This window comes from Mastigoproctus giganteus, chromosome 12, assembly GCF_048544385.1.
Source record: "Mastigoproctus giganteus isolate SK-2022 chromosome 12, ASM4854438v1, whole genome shotgun sequence".
NCBI classification, from domain to species: domain Eukaryota; kingdom Metazoa; phylum Arthropoda; class Arachnida; order Uropygi; family Thelyphonidae; genus Mastigoproctus; species Mastigoproctus giganteus.
Window position 1 is genome coordinate 176,266,248 of NC_143586.1, and position 19,102 is coordinate 176,285,349.

The window sequence follows — 19,102 nt, forward strand, 5'->3', positions numbered from 1 at the left end:
ACCAATAGGTTTGGTCCAGTGTAGTAACTAGCGTCCGGCCTGCAAACACTGTTTTAGAGCTGTACCCTAAAAATGTAAGGAAGATTGGATCTCGCCATGAGATCCAATCTTGGAACATTATCCTTATCAACATTATTTAGTGGTGTGTGTGTCAATATATTTCTTATCACTAACCTGATGAGTCATTTTTTCATACTTTTTAACTGCTTCAACAGAAGCACCTTCTACTATCAGAGTTAAATCTTTAGACAGCAATCTAGTTAATGCTTCACTTGATTTTGCAGAGGACTCTTCTTGACTACAAAATTCTGAATTCACATTTGTAGTGTCGGGAATATGAACTGTGTGTCTTCGTAAGCCTGTAAAAATTTTCATTTATATTACATACAAAATGATAACCTAAATTAAAACAAAAACCATACTTATATGATGAAATATTTATTGAAGTGGTAGCATAGCAAAATGGGAAAAGAAAATCATATCCTGCCTCAGATATAAATATAGGCAAGTCATATGTGCTTATATAAATTGAATAAATGCCAATTATAAGTGGTTGTTTATTATACAAATAGTGTATAATAAACAACCACCAGTGGAGCCACCAGAACTATCAATTTGGCTGTATGACTTGTTGCACAAACAATGAGTAGATTGATTCTACTTAATTCAACATTTTTAAAATACAAACCACATTCAGAAAATATTATCATCATTATGGACCAAGTTAGAAACAATACCTTTAAAATCTAGAAAAATACTACTGACAATAACAGTGTAAATTAAAAAAAAAAAAAAAATTGACAAGCGAGTGCAGGAGAACCGTTGAAATTTCTTTGATTTAAGACTTAATATACCTTAATATATCCATCCATATACCTCTTCCTATATTCTTTGGTATTAGTAATTTTTAATTTTCATCTTTTCTCAATTTCTCTTATTATAATTCTCTATCTCATTATTATATTCTCTATCCCTGTATGTCCTATTTCTTCTTAGGAATTTTCTTTATATTGTCACTCATCTATATAGTTCCCATCTTTGGACTTACAAAAAGTTGGAGATTTGGTGTTTGTAGGCAGGAATAAAACTGGAGTTTTTTTTTTTTTTTGGCCAAAACAGGCAAAAAAAAGAGTTCCCCAAATAGCAAGAGGAAAATAGGAGAAAATTTGGAAAAAACAGGAGGAAGTCCACATTGCACTGCACTTCACTAGTTTTATTACTAAAATTTAATTTCAATGAAAAAAAAACACATTTTATATTAAAATACAGCCAATGGATTGTTTTCCAGTACAGTATGCTTTAAATGTTAGTTTTAAAAAATGATTTAAAACTGCCTAACATTTTTCTGTTTGTTTTTTAGCTATCAACTTTGATATTAGCATTAGCATTAGTAGAGGCATTTTGATGCAAGAAAGCAAGCTTATGCAGCATCAGCCAAAAAAAAAAAAAAAAACCACTTCCACTTCACCCCTCTGTTCGTTCAAAATACCTGTCCAGCTGAGCCTTAAACTTATTTAGGCTATCAACCTCCACCACAAGGGATGGAAGTCTGTTCCACCAACCAACCACCCGCTGGCTAAAGGCAAATTTCCGCACGTCTATCCTACATCTGTCTTTCCTCAATTTGAATTTATGCCCTCTCAGGTGATTATTCTGAGCTAGAGGAAGAATCCCATCAGCATTGAGCATGCTTAAATCATTCAAGGCTTTATACACCTCTATCAGATCACCTCGCTGGTGCCTAGTCTCCAGACACTGTAATTTGCAAAACTTAAGCCTTTCTTCGTAAGAGCACCCCTTTGTTCCATTCACTAATCTTGTTGCCCTTCTCTGTACTCGTTCCAGCAGCTCTACATCCTTCTTGAAATGAGGCCTCCAGACCTGTATACAGTACTCTAGGTGTGGCCTGACCATCGCCTTATACAATGGAATAATCACCTCCTTATCCCTGCTGGAAAAATTCCTGTATATCATTGACAATACTCCATGAGCTACTCTTGCAGCCCGTCTGCACTGCTCAGAGAACTTCATATCTGCCTGCACAACCACCCCCAAGTCCCTTTCATTCTCTACCACTGTCAGTGTTGTACCACAGAGTTGATACGTTGCTCTGGGGTTGCTGTTTCCCATGTGTAGTACTTTACATTTATCAATGTTAAACTTCATTTGCCACCTCTCAGCCCATCTGCTCAACCTTTCCAGATCCTGTTGCAGCAGCATAGTGTCCTTGACAACCCTGCCAACCTTTGTATCGTCTGCAAACTTGGACATTAATCCCGATATACCATCATCAATATCATTTATAAATACAGAAAACAATAATGGACCCAACACTGAGCCCTGAGGGACTCCACTAATAACATCAGTCCACGATGAGCAGTGTCCATTGATTACCACTCTCTGTCTTCTCCCCCTCAACCACCCCTTTATCTATAGCAGCAATTTGCCTCCAATGCCACACTGCTCCAATTTGTGTAGCAGTCTTCCATGTGCAACTGTATCAAAAGCCTTTCTAAGATCCAAGTATATAATATCAAAGTTATTCCCTGCATCCAGTTCTTTTGTGACTGCATCATAGTATCCAATCAAGTTGGTCAGGCAAGACTTCCCCTTAACAAAACCATGCTGTGTCTGAGCTATAACTGAAGTCTTGTCTAAATGATCCTGCAGTGCTTCTTTAACCAGTGCCTCCATTAATTTTCCTGGAACAGAAGTTAAGCTCACAGGTCTATAATTACGTATGTCAGCCTTTGATCCTCCTTTGTGAATTGGGGTCACATTTGCACATTTCCAGTCTATGGGTACCTCCCCTGAGTCCAAGGAAGCTCTCATAATTATGGCTAAGGGTTTGCTTACTTCCTTTGCTGCCTCCTTTAATATAACTGGATAGATCCCATCCACACCGGGTGCCTTTCTTGTGTTTATCTTCAACAGTTTCTCCTCCACTTTACTCCCAGTTATTTCAAGATTCTGTAGCTTACTGCTAGAGTTGAATACACCTCTGGCATTCCCCTCGCTGAATAACTCCTCATGTGTGAATGTCGATGCAAAATATTCATTTAGTTTGTTAGCTACCTGAGCAGGATCATCAACAGTTGACCCATCAATATCAAGTGGACCAATCTGATTCATCCCTTTCCTTCTAGAGTTTACATAAGTAAAGAACTCTTTGCTGTTTTCCTTTGCATCCCTTGCCAAGGATTTCTCGTAATCTGCCTTCGCCTGCCTAACCTCCTTTGTAACTTGGTTGCACATCAACTTGTATCTATCATAGGCTTCTGTGTCATGTGTTAATTTGTAAGTATCCCATGCATTTTTCTTCTCTGCCATATACCTCATTAGTTCATCTGACATCCATTTTGGCCTAAACCTTGAACAATATTTCTTAGTTGGTATGTAAAGCCTAGTAGCTTCCAAGATAAGTTCTTTGAATGCTTCCCATTTTGAATTTGCTGTTGGTAACATCATCAGTTGGTCCCACTGTATAGAATTTAAATACTGTCTCAGTCCATCGTAGTTGCCTTTACGGAAGCAATAACCCTTCCCTTTACCCCTAATGGTAGTTACCTCTTTGAGTAAATCCCACTTCAGCACACTGTGATCACTGCCACCTAGTGGTTCATTTATCTGCAGATTCTTAATGCATGAAGAATCACTGCTGATAATCAAATCAAGAGTATTACTCCCTCTAGTTGCCTCCAGAACATGCTGATGTAGAAAACAATCATCCAATAAATCCACAAAAGCCCTGCTAGTGTGTGAGTATCCAGCCCCCAAATTCCAGTCAATATCTGGGAAATTAAAATCTCCCATTATAAGACACTCTGATTTACTGGCCCACTCTATTTCCCTGTACAGTTCCTTATTATACTCATCAGAGTCATTAGGCCTATAGCACACTCCTACTCTCAATTTTGATCTCCCAATGTTTATGTCACACCAAACTGACTCCACACTGCACTGTCCAGCGATGTCGACTAGCTTCACTTCCTTGGTTTTTATGTGTTTCTTAACTAATAGCATAACACCTCCCCCCTTCCTATCCTGTCTATCCTTTCTGTAGACGTTGTACTCCCCAAATTGCAGTTCCGCATCCCTTATATCTGTGTGACACCACGTCTCTGATATCCCAACAATATCTGCCTTCGATGTTTTGAGCAATACCTCAAATTCATCAAATTTATTTACTAAACTCCTAGCATTGGTGTACACGCAAGTATACCTGCACCTGTTTCTATTCTTAGCTACCCTAACACAACCCATGTGTTTACTTGTACCGCAATGGCTCCCAGCAGTCTCTGAAATACCATGCATCTTGTTTTTCAGGCTTCTGCTCATTCAAAAAAAAGAGTTCCCCAAATAGCAAGAGGAAAATAGGAGAAAATTTGGAAAAAACAGGAGGAAGTCCACATTGCACTGCACTTCACTAGTTTTATTACTAAAATTTAATTTCAATGAAAAAAAACACATTTTATATTAAAATACAGCCAATGGATTGTTTTCCAGTACAGTATGCTTTAAATGTTAGTTTTAAAAAATGATTTAAAACTGCCTAACATTTTTCTGTTTGTTTTTTAGCTATCAACTAATTATGACTGTTCAAGAAAGATACTATAGCAGACTGTTCCTCTTCAGAGATGCTGAGTTAGTTTTATTTATAAAAATGGCTGCTGTTCACACTCAGCTATCAAGAGCATTTCCAAAATTGCACCAGAAAGAGATCTGAATTCAGTTTCCTCCCCCCTTTCTTGGTTGAATATTCTCTGAATTTGGCATTACTATATTAGGAATTATTAAAATTATTTGGGATAACTTGTCTAGTTTCATGCAATTTACCAGCTCCCTGACCAAGGACCACATACCTGAATCTTTCTTCTTGAATTCATTTGTGTCACATTATTTTTTGTCAATTTGTTCATAGTACTCATTGTCTTCCATATCCCCTTGGTCATCCTGAAATCTTTAAAACCAGTGAAAACATATGCAAATAAGCCAGAGCATTATTATCATATGCTTGATTCCCATTTGTAGGTTTCAGTTGCATTTTTTTCTAACTTGAAACAAAATTATGCTCATTCCCTTTTCCATCACCTAACACAATGAAAACACCTTGAAAAAACTTAATAGCTCTAACACAACTGTGTATAAAAGACTGCCTATATAAAAATGACCTACTAGAAGGTTGTTGTCTGAGAGTGTTTCAGCACATTAGCAGCTAATGTGCTAAAGCACTCTTCATATCGCACATATAATGCAGTAAGGCCACATCTCGAATTTTTATAAAAACTGAGTTACGTGTAGAGTAATGATATGGAGATTCAGTTATGATAACTGCAGTAAGACCATATACTTTGTTTAAAAATAGCCATTAGGGAGCATATGTCCTTCAGTTTCTTAAGGAAATCCATCCACATCTTGACTTGTGGCCCTGCTACAGTAAAATGTCCTTAGGTTTCTTAAGGAAATGCAGTGCCATAAGGCTACATCTTGACTGGCCTGCTGTGGTACAATATAATGTCTGCGCAAATATTATCAGTCATCTGTCTGCTTCTGGCCTTATCGCGCTGAACTGTTAGTGACGTTATTCTTGTACTTTTACTGCGTGTTTTATGTGGCATGTAAAGAAGATTAGTTGCTCTGTTTCGTATTGTTAATTATAGACATGAGTGGTAAATTTATAAAAAGCAGAGGGTTGCTAATGGTTAATATGTTGTGTAAGAATGATAGATTCTAAATCAAATGAGGTAGTTGACACTAATATACCTGTAGAAGCTGCAAGAGTTTCTGAAGATGTTCATTTCCAGAGTATGGTTCGGAGTGGAGATTGTTTACCTTGTGTAAATACCTGTTATTGTAATTATTTTTTATTATACTTAAATCAAATGGATATCCAATTATTTCAAGTTAGCTTAATTATGTTAATAGAGGATACATCGGATGTCCTATATATTTTTTCGGACTGTCAATCATTAATTATAAAAATGTGTTAATTTTTGTTATATAAAAAACTGTAAATTTAAAAACTCATTGATGCTAGTTAAAGCATAACTTTTATATTGATTAAACATTTTGGAATGGCAACTGTGTTTATTAAGCAGCATTCTTGGTATTGATACACATCCATACATAAAATTGAGACATTTTGATATATCTTGTCCTTTATCTAAACCTTGGTTTTCCAATAAATGTGCTAAGGCTGTCCAAAAGAAGAATGTTGCATATTGTAATTGGCTTGTTTCTAATTCTTCAGTTTCATTTTCTGCCTACACCAAAGCTTGCAACAATTGTAAAGCAGTTATTAATCAGTCCAAACTAGAGTTTGAACAGGCTAAGAGTAGAAAACTTGCTTCTTGCCCTAATGGTAGCCGAGCATTCTGGTCTCTTGACAAAGCTATTGGCCGCAACTTTTGCCCATCTCTGCTCTCACCTCTGTCCAAACCAGATGGTTCTGTTGTCACTTCAGCCAAGGATAAAGCTGACCTGCTAGCATCCCATTTTTCTTCCAGCTCATGTATTAATGATCTTGGTAAAACACCTCCCACCATTCCCAACATGCTCCATTCAATGCCTCCTGTGGTCTTCCGTCAAAAGGATATCAGAAGGATTTTGATGAATCTTGATGCTAAGAAAGCTCCAGGTCCTGATGGTATTTCTCCGCTTGTTCTCAAAACCTGTGCTCCTGAACTTACTCCTATTCTTTGCCGCCTTTTTTCACTTTCTTATTCCAAAGGCGTTTTTCCTTCTGCTTGGAAATTTGCTCATATCCAGCCAGTTCCTAAAAAGGGTGACAAATCCCTCCCATCCAATTATCGTCCCATTGCAATTATTTCTATTCTTTCTAAAGTAATGGAGAAATCAATTAACCGCCAACTCTTAAACTACCTAGAAACCTTCCGTCTGATCAACGATCACCAGTATGGATTCCGTCAGTGTCGATCCACTGGTGATATTCTGGCTTATGTTACCCATTTATGGACTAATTCAATGGAAAGGTTCGGTGAAACACAAGTAGTTGCTCTTGACATCTCAAAGGCTTTTGATCGTGTTTGGCATAAAGGTCTTCTAAACAAGCTTCCATCTTATGGTTTGCCAACTGTTTTTAGTAATTGGTTATCCAGTTTTCTCTCTGATTGCTCACTGAGGGTGATGGTAGATGGCTCTCTGTCTTCTAATTTCTCCACTAATGCCGGTGTCCCCCAAGGTTCAGTTCTTTCCTCCACTCTTTTCCTCTTGTATATCAATGACCTTCTTCCATTGACTGGAAATCCTATCCATAGTTTTGCCGATGATAGCACATTGCATTCAACTTTCCATTTTGAGAAATCTTGTCCTGCTCAATCAGCTTAAACTTCTCGAAAATATGCTACCAATTCCTTAAATGCCGATCTTCAGGTAATTCTCCAGTGGGACAAAGACAACTTAGTTGATTTCAACCCTTCTAAAACTCAGTCTCGTCTTATATCTTGCAAAAAGGATTCTTCTGCTCCTATGCTTATCTTTAGTGACAATCCGATTTCTAGGCAAAAGGATATATCTCTTTTGGGGATTACCCTGACTTCTAATCTCTCTTGGCACAAGCACATTACAAATATTGCTTCCTCTACATCTAAAAAACTTGGTTTTCTCTTTCGGTCTCGGCATTACTTTTCTTCCAAACAGCTGCTCATTCTGTATAAATCGCAAATCCGCCCTGCCATGGAATATTGTTCCCACATCTGGGGTGGTGCCCCCAAAACCTCTCTCAGGCTTCTTGATTCCATTCAGAAGAGGGCAGTTAGGTTAATTAATGATCTATCTCTAACAGAGTCTCTCCACTCGCTGTCTCACAGATGCACTGTTTCTGCTGCATGCCTCTTCTACAGATACTTCCATGGGCACTGTTCTGAATTGGCTTCTATAATTCCTGCTCTCTCTTTCAAAACAGTCTGAACACGTGCCGCCACCAGCCAACATCCATTTACTGTCCAACTTCAAACCCAGAGAACCAACTTTTCATCTTCCTCATTTATTCATTCAACTGCCGTTTTCTGGAACAACCTTCCTTCATACGTATTTCCTGAAAATTACAATCTACAGAAGTTCACGTCCAATGTCAACAAATATCTTCTCACCTCCAATCCAAGCACGGTAATAAGTACTATAGGTTCTAATACCTCTCGTGTTTGGGGTTCACATAAAAAAAAAAAAAAAAAAAAAATCATTTTTATAGGATAATGATGCTCAATAAAGTGAAGAATATTTGGACGATTCTGACATGGAAAAAAATTACTTGCCAAGTGAAAATTCATCAGATTCTGATAGCTCATCTAATGTTTCACATGCGCCTCAAAGATCACCAAATAATATCGTGGAAGAAGAGAATGGGATGAATGAAGAAGCAGGCATTGAAGAATGTGCTAAAAAACTAGAAGGCCAAGAAGACCTAGCGAATGGAAAATAAATTAAAAAGCTAAAAGTAAACTCAGGTCTAGCATACATTCCCGAAACTAATCGGGAAGTGCCAGCAAAATCAGTAAAAGGAACATGTGGAAATAAATGCCACCTTCAGTGCGCAACAAAAATTTCAGAAGACAAGCAACAACAAATTTCATAAAGGATATTGGGCACTTGGTAGTCATAGTTTGCAACAAAACTTTATTTTAAATAATTCCTCTATAGTGACTCCAAAGTGTCGACAACATACAGAAGGATCAACTAGAGATAATAATATTGCCTACTAGTGGTCAGGAGCGGGAGTGCATAGCACACGCTCTTTGAGTAGACCGGGGTTCAAGCCCCTGACTGCTGAATACGGTCGATCTGCCAACCCGCACTGGACCAGCGTGGCATATTATGGTCCATTTTCCCTCAGCATGAATTGTTGAGGAGTCTTCCATCCTGCAGTGGGTTGATAATGGCTGCACTTTACCTTTTTTACTACTTTCTAAACGAGGGAATAAAGGTTAGAGTATGTAAATGTTTCTTTATGAAAACAATGGATATTGGAGACAAATTAATCCGGAATACATGGAAGAAAGTAGATGAATGTGGAATTTTAGAGAAGGAAAAGTGAGGAATGAATGCAAATAAACCGAAATTATCAGAGGAATTAAATTCTATAAAGGAACACATTAAGTTTTCCATTAATTGATTCATGCTATCTCAGGGCACAAACTTCAAAACAATATTTGGATGGCAGTCTAACCCTTTCCGAAATGCACAGAATGTACGTAAAAGAGAAAGAACTTGACTTTGCAAAGAGATGCAAATATGAGAAAGTAAATTCAAAATTGAATAATCTTTCATTTTTTACACCGAAAAAAATCAATGCTCGTTGTGCCAAATGTATGAAAATAGTAGTCCAGAACAGAAAGAGGCCTTGCAATTGAAATATGAGTCACATATTAATAATTTGAAGCCGAGAGGAAAAATGCAAGGATATTAATGAAGGGAAAGACAAGAAAAATAATAAAATTGTATCATGTTTTGATCTTCAGGCAGTATTACAGGCGCCTTGTGGAGACACTGCAATATTTTATTATAAGCGGAAATTAAATTGCTTTAATTTTACTATATTTGACTGCATCACAAAAGAGGGGTTTTGTTACTTTTGGCACAAGGGCATTGCAAATAGAGGAGTAAATGAAATCAGCTCTTGCATTTTCTTGTACTTGCAAAACCACTGCCTTACTAAAGACACTGTTTTATTCTGACAGTTGTGTTGGACAGTACCCATTTATAAATGGGTACTAAACTCAATCTTATTGCATTTGCGATAATACCAATAACTGGAATTGTGGGTTTTTACATTTTTATGGTGAAATGTGTGTCACCTTCAGTGAAATTCAGTCATATAAAAAAAATAATAAATAAATTTTCAAAATCTTCTCTTCATTCTTATTTTTTAAGCTTCGTAAATTTGTTATTCACCTGGTATTGAACTTGTGCAATTTGTGTATGCCGTGTTCATCGTTATTGATTGCTTATTTTTTTATTATTTTTTTTTATTAAATTTTACAATCCTAAAAAAAATTTTGTGAAAAAAAAAATTTACGTAAGTTCGAAGTTACGTAACTTGGGCTTACGTAAGTCTCTGACTTGCTATACTTGGATTTCAGGAAAGTTTCTGATACTGTTGCACATGGAAGACTACTGTACAAATTGGAGCAGTATGGCATTAAGGGAAAATTGCTACAATTGAAAAAAGAGTGTTTGAGTTGGAGGAAGTTGCAATCCCTTGTCTCAAGGATTAAGACATCAGTTACCCCCCTGCTACAGAGTGGATTAATCTACTGTATTTCCTGCCAGGACTGCACTGGCTGTTACGTTGGGGTACCAGCAGGAGACTCAGTCATGTCTCTGAACTTGTGAAAGCTATCTTTTTTTAGTGGACGTGAAGCACTCTTCCATTGCTGAGCACTTCTGGTCAACCAAGCATGACATTGATCCATGCCGCAACATCATGATTATTGATCAGTCCCACCATTCTCATTGCAACATCTGGTTGAACTTGCTGCACATCTCGTGCTGCAGTGGTTCCTTTAACTGGAACATGTCCATCCCATTACTGAGACGACTATCCTCTTGGCTGACAAAAGTTGCCATTTACAACATTCCCAGGCATTATAGCTACAACTGCAAGCATTCCCTTCTAACAGCTAATAGTTATCTGCACCTGTCATGTGCAGTTCACCATATATGGCTGCCATGGAACACAGAAGATGCTCTGTATTTTTCATTAACGGTCACAACTGATGAAGGACGCTCTCCCATCCGAAAGCTATGTATTACTTTCGTGTATTTTTACCTGTGATTTTGATCATAGTAAGCATTAAATGTATTTTTACCTGTTCTTTTCTTTCTGTTTTGCTCTGTGGCACAATACTTTATTGAATATGGATCCAGAGCACATAGGCCTTTTTGCATATAGCGTCCATTGATTACCACACTCTGCCATCTCCCACTCAACCATCCCTTTATCCATTGTAGCAACTTGTCCTTAATGGCATACAGCTCCAATTTGTATAGCAGTCTTCCATGTGCAACAGTATCAAAAGCTTTCCTGAAATCCAAGTATATGGTATCAAAATTATTTTTTGCATCCAGTTCTTTTGTGACCACATCGCAGTATCCAATCAAATTGATCAGACAACACTTTCCCTTAACAAACTCATGCTGTGTCTTAACTACTACTCCAGTCTTTTTTGTCTAGATGATCCTGCAATGCTTCTTTAACAGTGACTCCATTATTTTCCCCAGAAAACAAGTTAAACTAACAGGTCTATAGTTACTTGTGTCACCTTTGAACCCCATTTGTGAATTGGGATACATTTGCACACCTCTATGGGGACATCCCCTGAGTCTAAGGAAGTTCTCATAATTATAGCTAAGGGCTTGCTTGCTTGCTTCCTGTGCTGTCTCCTTTAATATAACTGGATAGATCTCACCCACCTCAGGTGCCTTCCTTATATTTAACTTCAACAATTTCTCCTCCACTTTGCTCTCAGTTATTACAAAATCACTTAATTTCCTGTTAAAGTTTGATAAGCTTCTGGCATTCCCCTCCTTGAATAACTCCCTGTGTGTGAATGTAGATGCAAAATACTGATTGTTTATCAGCTACCTGAGCATGATATTAATAGTCAAACCATCTATGTTAAGTGGACCTTCTAGAGTTTACATAAGTAAAGAACTCTCTGGTTTTTTTCTTTGCATCCCTTTACAGAGATTTCTCTTAAACTGCCTTCACCTGCCTAACCTCCTTTGTGATTTGATTACAGACTAGCTTATATTTGCCATAGGCTTCTTTGTGGCCAGACAATTTATGTGCATCCCATGCATTTTTCTTCTCTGCCATGAGCCCCATTAATTAATCTGAAATCCATTTAGGCCTAAACCTTGAATAGTATTTCTTAGCTGGTATGAAAAGCCTAGTAGCCAAGATTAAGTACCTGAAGGTTTCCCATTTATAATTCTCCATTGGTAACATCAGTTGATCCCACTATATAGAATATTTAAAAACTGTCTGAGACCCCTGTAGTCACTTTTATGAAAGCAAAAGCCTTTCCCTTTACCCTTGATGGTAGTTACATCTTTAAGTAAATCCCACATCAGTACACTGTGATCACTGTCACCCAGTGGTTCCTTTATTTGCAAATTCTTAATGCATGAATAATCACTGCTGATAATCAAAAGTATTACTCCCTCTAGTTGGCTCTCGAATATGTTGCTGTAGAAAACAGTCATCCAATAAATCCACAAAAGTCTTGTTAGTGTACGAGTGACCAACCCACAAGTTCCAGTCAATATCTGGAAGTTAATCTCCCATTATAAGACACTGAAGAGGCCTCTGGAGTCAGGAACTCTGATTCATCTATGATGTTACTAAAACACTGACTCAAATTGATAAAATGCCTTTATTAAACAAAAATACACACATACTGACTATATAAACGGTACATTAAAATGGAATAATTATTGCTGGTGAAGGTGGTCGCTGCTGTTTTAGGGTTTTTAGTAATTTTAAATATCTTTTTAGTGCTTTTAATTTTATATTTTATCACATTTTATTCTTGTTATATACTATCTTATTTCATTTTAATATACAGTTTATAGAGTCGGTATGTGTATTTTTGTTTAATGAAGGCATTTTATCGATTTGAGTCAGTGTTTTAGTAGCATCATAGATGAATCATTATAAGACATTCTGATTTACTGGCCCACTCTATTCCTCTGCACAATTGCTCATTGTACTCAACAAATTCATTAGGCCTATAACATACACACCTATTCTCATTTTCTCTTTCCCAGTGTTTATGTCCACACTGACTCAACATTGCATTGCCCAACAATGTCAATTGGATGCACTTCCTTAGATTTTGTTTCTTAACTAACAGCATAACCCCTCCTCCCTTCTTGTCCTGTCTATCCTTTCTGTACTCCCTAAATTCCAATTCTGCACTGCTTATGTGTGTGACATCCCAACAATATCCACCTTTGATGTCTTGACCAGCACATCAAATTCATCAAATTTATTAACTACACTTCTAGCATTGGTGTACATGCATCTGTTCCTACTATTAGTTATCCTAACACAGCCCACGTATTTACTTGTTTCACTATGACTTGAGCAGTTCTGGCAATCCCCAGCAACTTGCTTTCCAGGCTGCTGCTTGTTCCAGTAGAAGCAGTGCAAGAATCACTTTCACCTTTGCCTGCAGCCACTGTTAATCTTTTAGTCTGTGTATCCCCCCCCCCAAGCTAGAAGTTTTCTGACCACCGCCTCAATAACATCAGGAAATATTCTTGCACCCTTTCTATTTAAGTGTACCTCATCCCTGTAGAAGCAGTCTCTCCAGTTAACAAGCACAGACCATGCTGAAAAAAATTCTACCCCCATGAGCCTTGCATAATCTCTCCAGGGCTGAATTGATTGACAAGGCTCTCATCATATACTCCCTCCTATCATGTCTGGGCAGAATTGCAGACACTTTCAAATTTAACCCTAGCTCGCAACTTTTTTTTTCAAAATTGACCTGTAATTGCTAATTAAATCTGCAGATCTCTTACTCTTAAGGTCATTAATGCCAACATGTAAAAAAGCGAATCTGTTCATTTTTTAAAACTTGGCATTGTTGTAACAGCTGTTTTGAAACTTAGTTGTCTGTTTTTGTGGCCTCGGTTTGCAAATTCATGCATACTTATCAATCATGTCTAAATTAACAAAGTGGTGCAGGGAAGAAAAACTTACAAATAAATATAATGGTTATTTGAGCCTTTAATCCCTGAGAGATCTGTGTTAGTCCTACACAAAAGTAGTAGAGGTTTGAATGCAAGATTTTACATACAACAGTTAAAAAATTGTGAAGCATTTTCTTGTGCAAATTAATGAAGTTAACCAAAGGATTTGTGATTTTTAATAATTTTAGAAGAATACTACATGGCACAAGAATTAAGATTAACATAATGTTATTCCTTACTATTTCTTATGAGCTGCAACTTGCTCTTCCATTCTTGTATAGACTCTGTCATTTCAGGACAAAGATTACCCTCTGATTTTGTGAGTGAGGTACCTATATGACAAGTGAAATTGTTTTAATATTTTTTGTGCATAACATTACTGTAATATAATTTTCAATAATCACTAAATTTTATTACCATTGCTGTTTCAATAAGGAAATATTTCTTTAATTATTAAAACTGATAATTTTTTGTGCTTGATTAGTGTCCAGTTTTCTGATGATATGATATAAAACTGCAGTAATATCTCAGTACCTTCAATTTCAGTTAAAGATTTTGCAGATTACAATTAGTAAGTTAAAGCATTTTCTTGTGAAAATTAATCTCTTCATGAAATTGAAGTTTCAGTTATTTTATATACATCACTAAAAATGACTTCGGTTAATTCTGCTGAATAAAATGGTAAAAGAACTTCAGTAGTAGGAATAGCATAATAAAGTTACCCCAAATGACAAAAGCTTTTGTATGGTCATCATTTGTTATTGCTTTTGGCTATACAAAACAGGTTTGACTTCATCTATCTCTTCTAGAATAAAGCTTGTCAGATCATCTTTAAGCTGTTCTTTTTGGCAGAGCTGTATTCTGTCATGTATAAATTCACTATGATTTTTAGCTGAATTTTTTCTCTTTTGTGACCAAATAATTTAAAAGGCACACGTAATTTGTTTTGCCAAATTCTGCTCCTTCTGATTATTTCTGTAGTAATAGTAGTAATCTGTTAACTCGGAAATTTTTTTTGGCTGGTGCAGCAAAAGCCTTAGACGTACTTGCACCATATGGCTAATAATAATAATAACTGCTGAGCCTCCATCCCCAAATACCTGTGGATAATGCAGGCTAAGCAGCTACAGCACAATGAAATTAGGCACCTCCGTGGGCAGGAGTGGCAGTGCGTAGCACACACTTCTTGATTAGACCGGGGTTCGAGCCCATGACCACCAAATACGGAGGATGCGGAAAGGTCAGAGAATGATCACCGCATATCCCGGAGCAATATGGCCTTAGTTGCTAATGCTCCTAAAAAAAAAAAAATAAATAATAACAACAACAATGAAATTAAGGCCTGCTGACCAAAAAATACCATTGGAGACTCAGAAGCCTGCTGAAAGCAAATCTGAATGGAGGGAATACAGTTAAAGCCATAAACACTTATGCAGTCCCAGTGCTAACATACTCCTTCAGGGATTATAGATTGGACTAACACTGAACTGGAGGATATCATGACAAGGACAATGATGCCCAAGAGCCGCCAACATCACCTGAAATCTGCCGTGGAGAGACTGACAATTGCCTAGGAAGAGAGGAAGGGGGCTGATAAGACCTCATTGAGCAACAGAAGACAGATAGTTAACCTGAAGGATTACTTCCAGAAACATGCAGCAGCACTCCACCAGGCCATAAGGAAGATAGACAAGTGGTATACCCCACTCAACTTAAGCGAGGAGCCTGTATACCCCCACTCAACCAGGAGGTACAAATGAAGCTAGAAAGATGGGCAGAGAAGACACTCCATGGCAGACACTACAAAGATCTCCATCAAGATGCCTCTAATTGATTGGAGTAAATGGGAAGGAAACTTGACATGGGGAACAAAATTTTTAAATCAACTAGATGACTGTTATTTGTATCGACATGTCAGGGAAAGTACTAGAGAAAAGAATATCCTAGACCTCATCACCCATGAATCAGATGACATAACAGGGCTGACAGTAGAGGAACCAGTAGCAGGAAGTGATCACAGAGTACTACGGTGAATGATGATGAGAGAGGTAGCAGTAGTAAAAGGCAAAGGAATGGGTTTTAATTTCAGAAAAGGAAATTACGATGCCTTAAAGTGCTACATGGCCTCTATTAACTGGGTAGATATTGCACAGAGAATGAATACAATTGAACTGTAGTAGCTTTTAAAACATTAATCATAGATGCCTTGAATGAGTATTTACCATTAAAAAAAAAAAATACTCCACGAGGAGGGTTCCAAGTTGGATGAATAGTGAAATTATCACATTACTTGAGCAGAAAAAAGGTGGCATGGATAGGTTACAGAGCAATAAAAAGTACTGAAGCCTATAACAGCTATAAGATAAACTGTAATAGAGCCACAGAAAAGGTTCAACAGGCAAAGGCGGTTTATGAGAAATCACGAGCAAAGAGAGGGGATAAGGTTCTTCACATATATAAATGCCAAGAAGAGCAGGACAAACCAGATCGGACCTTTATGTAAGGGAAAAGGGGATAGTATTAAATACACCAGCTTCCGTTGCAGATGAACTTAACAGTTATTTTGCATCGATATTTACAAATGAAAAACCTTTTGTGGCAATGGGAAATTGTGGTGCGAAGTTGAAAAACTTACTGGCGCCTAAAAAACTCCAGGAGCCTTACTGGCCTACAGGCCAGTAAGGCTCCTGGAGTTGATGGAATATACCCTATAATCTTAAAGGAGGCGGAAAGTGAGTGCATTGAACCATTGAGGCTAATTATGCGAGCATCACTAGACTGTGGTGAGATTCCCTTGGATTGGAAAAGTGCCAATGTATCTCCCATACATTAGGGTGGCTCTAAGAGTGAAGTGGGAAATTATCGACCTGTCAGTCTAGTCTGACTTCAGTGGTAGGGAAAATCATGGAGCCAATGATCAAGGGTGGAATTCAAATTCATTTGGATAGAATTGAAATTCTCAAGGATACTCAGCATGGTTTTGTAAAGGGAAAATCATGTTTAACAAATCTGGTTTGCTATTTTGAAAGGGTCACTCACGAGCTGGATTTAGGGAATAATTTTGACATTGTTTATTTAGATTTCAGCAAAGCTTTTGACTCAGTCCCACATGAGCGGTTGCTTTATAAGCTGGGGACAGGTTGGAGTCACTGGGAGGATCCTTAGATGGATAGCAGGATGTCTTCAGGGCAGGAGGCAGAGGGTTGTGATAAATGGCTATTCCTCAGATTGGGTTGATGTAAGAAGTGGGGTTCCCCAAGGATCACCCAAGTTCCCCAGTATTAGGACCACTGTTGTTTTTAATTTTCATAAACAACATCGATGAAGGGATAGAGGGTGTGATGTCTAAATTTGCAGATGTTAAAATTGGTAGAGTAGTTAATGATCACTTTTAAGCTGAGCTTCTTCAGAGAGACCTAGATAGACTTCAGGAATGGTCAGAAAAATGGTAGATGTGCTTTAATCCAACAAAGTGTAAGGTATTACACTTTGGAAAACAGTAATCCCAAAATAAGTTCAACTATACCCAGTACTGGAGGAAAGGGACTTGGGTGTTACGATACGGTCAGACATGAAATTCTCTGAGCATTGTAAACAGGGTGCAAGGAAGGCCCATGGTGTCCTATCGATGATCTATCGAACTTTTGCAAGTAGAGATAGGGACGTGATAATCCCATTATACAAGGCTTTTGTGAGACCACACTTGGAATACTATGTTAAAGTATGGAGACCGCACCTAAAGAAAGACATCGAGCTTCTTGAAAGGGTGCAAAGATGGGTAACTCGCCTGGTGAGAGTGGCAAAAGGGCGTCCTTATGAAGAAAGACTTTGAATATGTGGGTTGCAGAGTTTGGAAACTAGACACCTTAGAGGAGATTTGACTGAGGTGTTTAAGGCTCTGAGAGGCATCAGTAAAATGAATGAGGATGAAATTTTCAAGATTATAAATGATGCTAGAACTAGGGGACATAAATTCAGGTTACGGGGGGGAGGGAAATGTTTAGATTGGACTGCAGGAAGTTTTATTTTAGCCAGAGAGTTATAAATTACTGGAATAAGTTGCCTACATGGGTGGAAGAGGCTGACAGTTTGGGTAAATTCAAAGGTCATCTGGATAGTACCTTCGGGTCAGGGAAGCACATAGGATGATAGGTTTAATTTCCTTTTCTTTTATTAATTATTATTATTTATTTATTATTTATTTATTTTTTTATGTTTTTTTTTTTTTTTTTTTGGCTGGTGCAGCATGCGCCATAGGCTTTCTTGCACCATGCGGCCATTACTAATACTAAGATCACGTAGATGAAATTGCTTCCAGTGCATGGCTCACGAGCAGGATGCTCTTCCCCGAGACTGAAGGATTCATGCTTGCCATCTAAGACCAGGTAATCAACACCAGGAACTATAGAAAATACATCACCCAGGAACCCAGAGTGTACAATGACACATGTTGATGATGCCACCTGGCCTCAGAAACGATCCAACACATCACTGCGGGATGCAAGGTGATCACCCAGACTGAGTACACTCATAGACACTACCAGGTAGCCAGGATAATACATCCAAAGCTAGCAAGGAAATACCAGTTGGTCAAAGAAAGTACTACAAGTTCAAACTACAAGTAAGAACCTCAGCCAGTACTAGAGATCCCAACCCACAAGCTGTACTGGGACCATGCCATAATAACGGATAGGACAATCCTACACAACAGCCTGGACATAACCCTTGTAGACAAGAAAGAAAACGCTACCTATCTGATTGACATAGCGGTACCCAAAACTGACAACCTGCAGAAAACCCCATGGGGGAAAAATCAGGACGTACACGAACCTAAGACAGGAGATCAAAGAGATGTGGCATATGCAACAAGTAACGACCATACCGATCATTGTGTCAATGACAGGTGTGGTGCCAAAGACCCTACATAACAGCCTAGCAGCAATAGGTCTCCCAGGGAACACCTACAAGGAACTCTAGAAAGTTGCAATCCTGAACATCTGTAGGATAGTCAGAATTCCTTGACCAACAGTAACACCAGACATAACAACAACCCTGTGTACTTGGTAGCAATACCCGTTACGAGGTGGAACCCCCAATCAGGGAGAAATAATATAAGAGCAACAATAATAATAATTATCCAAACAGAAGAAAGTCTTGTTATTTGAAATTAAAGAAACCAAAAAATTTTTTAATTGAACAAAACTTTTAATTCAGTGTTTATGAAAATATTAAGAAATTTCAGCATTAGATAAATATCAAAAATTTTCAATGCAAAGCACACCCAAGGAGATTTAATTTTCCTTGATTAGGAAATTAAAAATACTAATAACAAAAACTTCATATAAATTTTGAAAAATGTGGCATCAGAATGCTTATATAATAA

The 19,102-nt window shown here is 37.7% G+C and overlaps 1 protein-coding gene across 1 annotated transcript in view; it reads right to left on the bottom strand.

Annotated features, from left to right (window-relative positions):
- Rip11 (Rab11 interacting protein) overlaps positions 1–19,102 on the bottom strand; it is a 175,569-nt gene that overhangs the window by 11,328 nt on the left and 145,139 nt on the right. Inside the window, exons 8-9 of the mRNA XM_090386503.1 lie at positions 13,959–14,051; positions 175–359 (exon numbers count right to left, since the gene is read on the bottom strand). Coding sequence (XP_090242629.1) covers positions 175–359; positions 13,959–14,051 — 278 coding nt within the window. The remainder of the gene's footprint in view (positions 1–174; positions 360–13,958; positions 14,052–19,102) is intronic.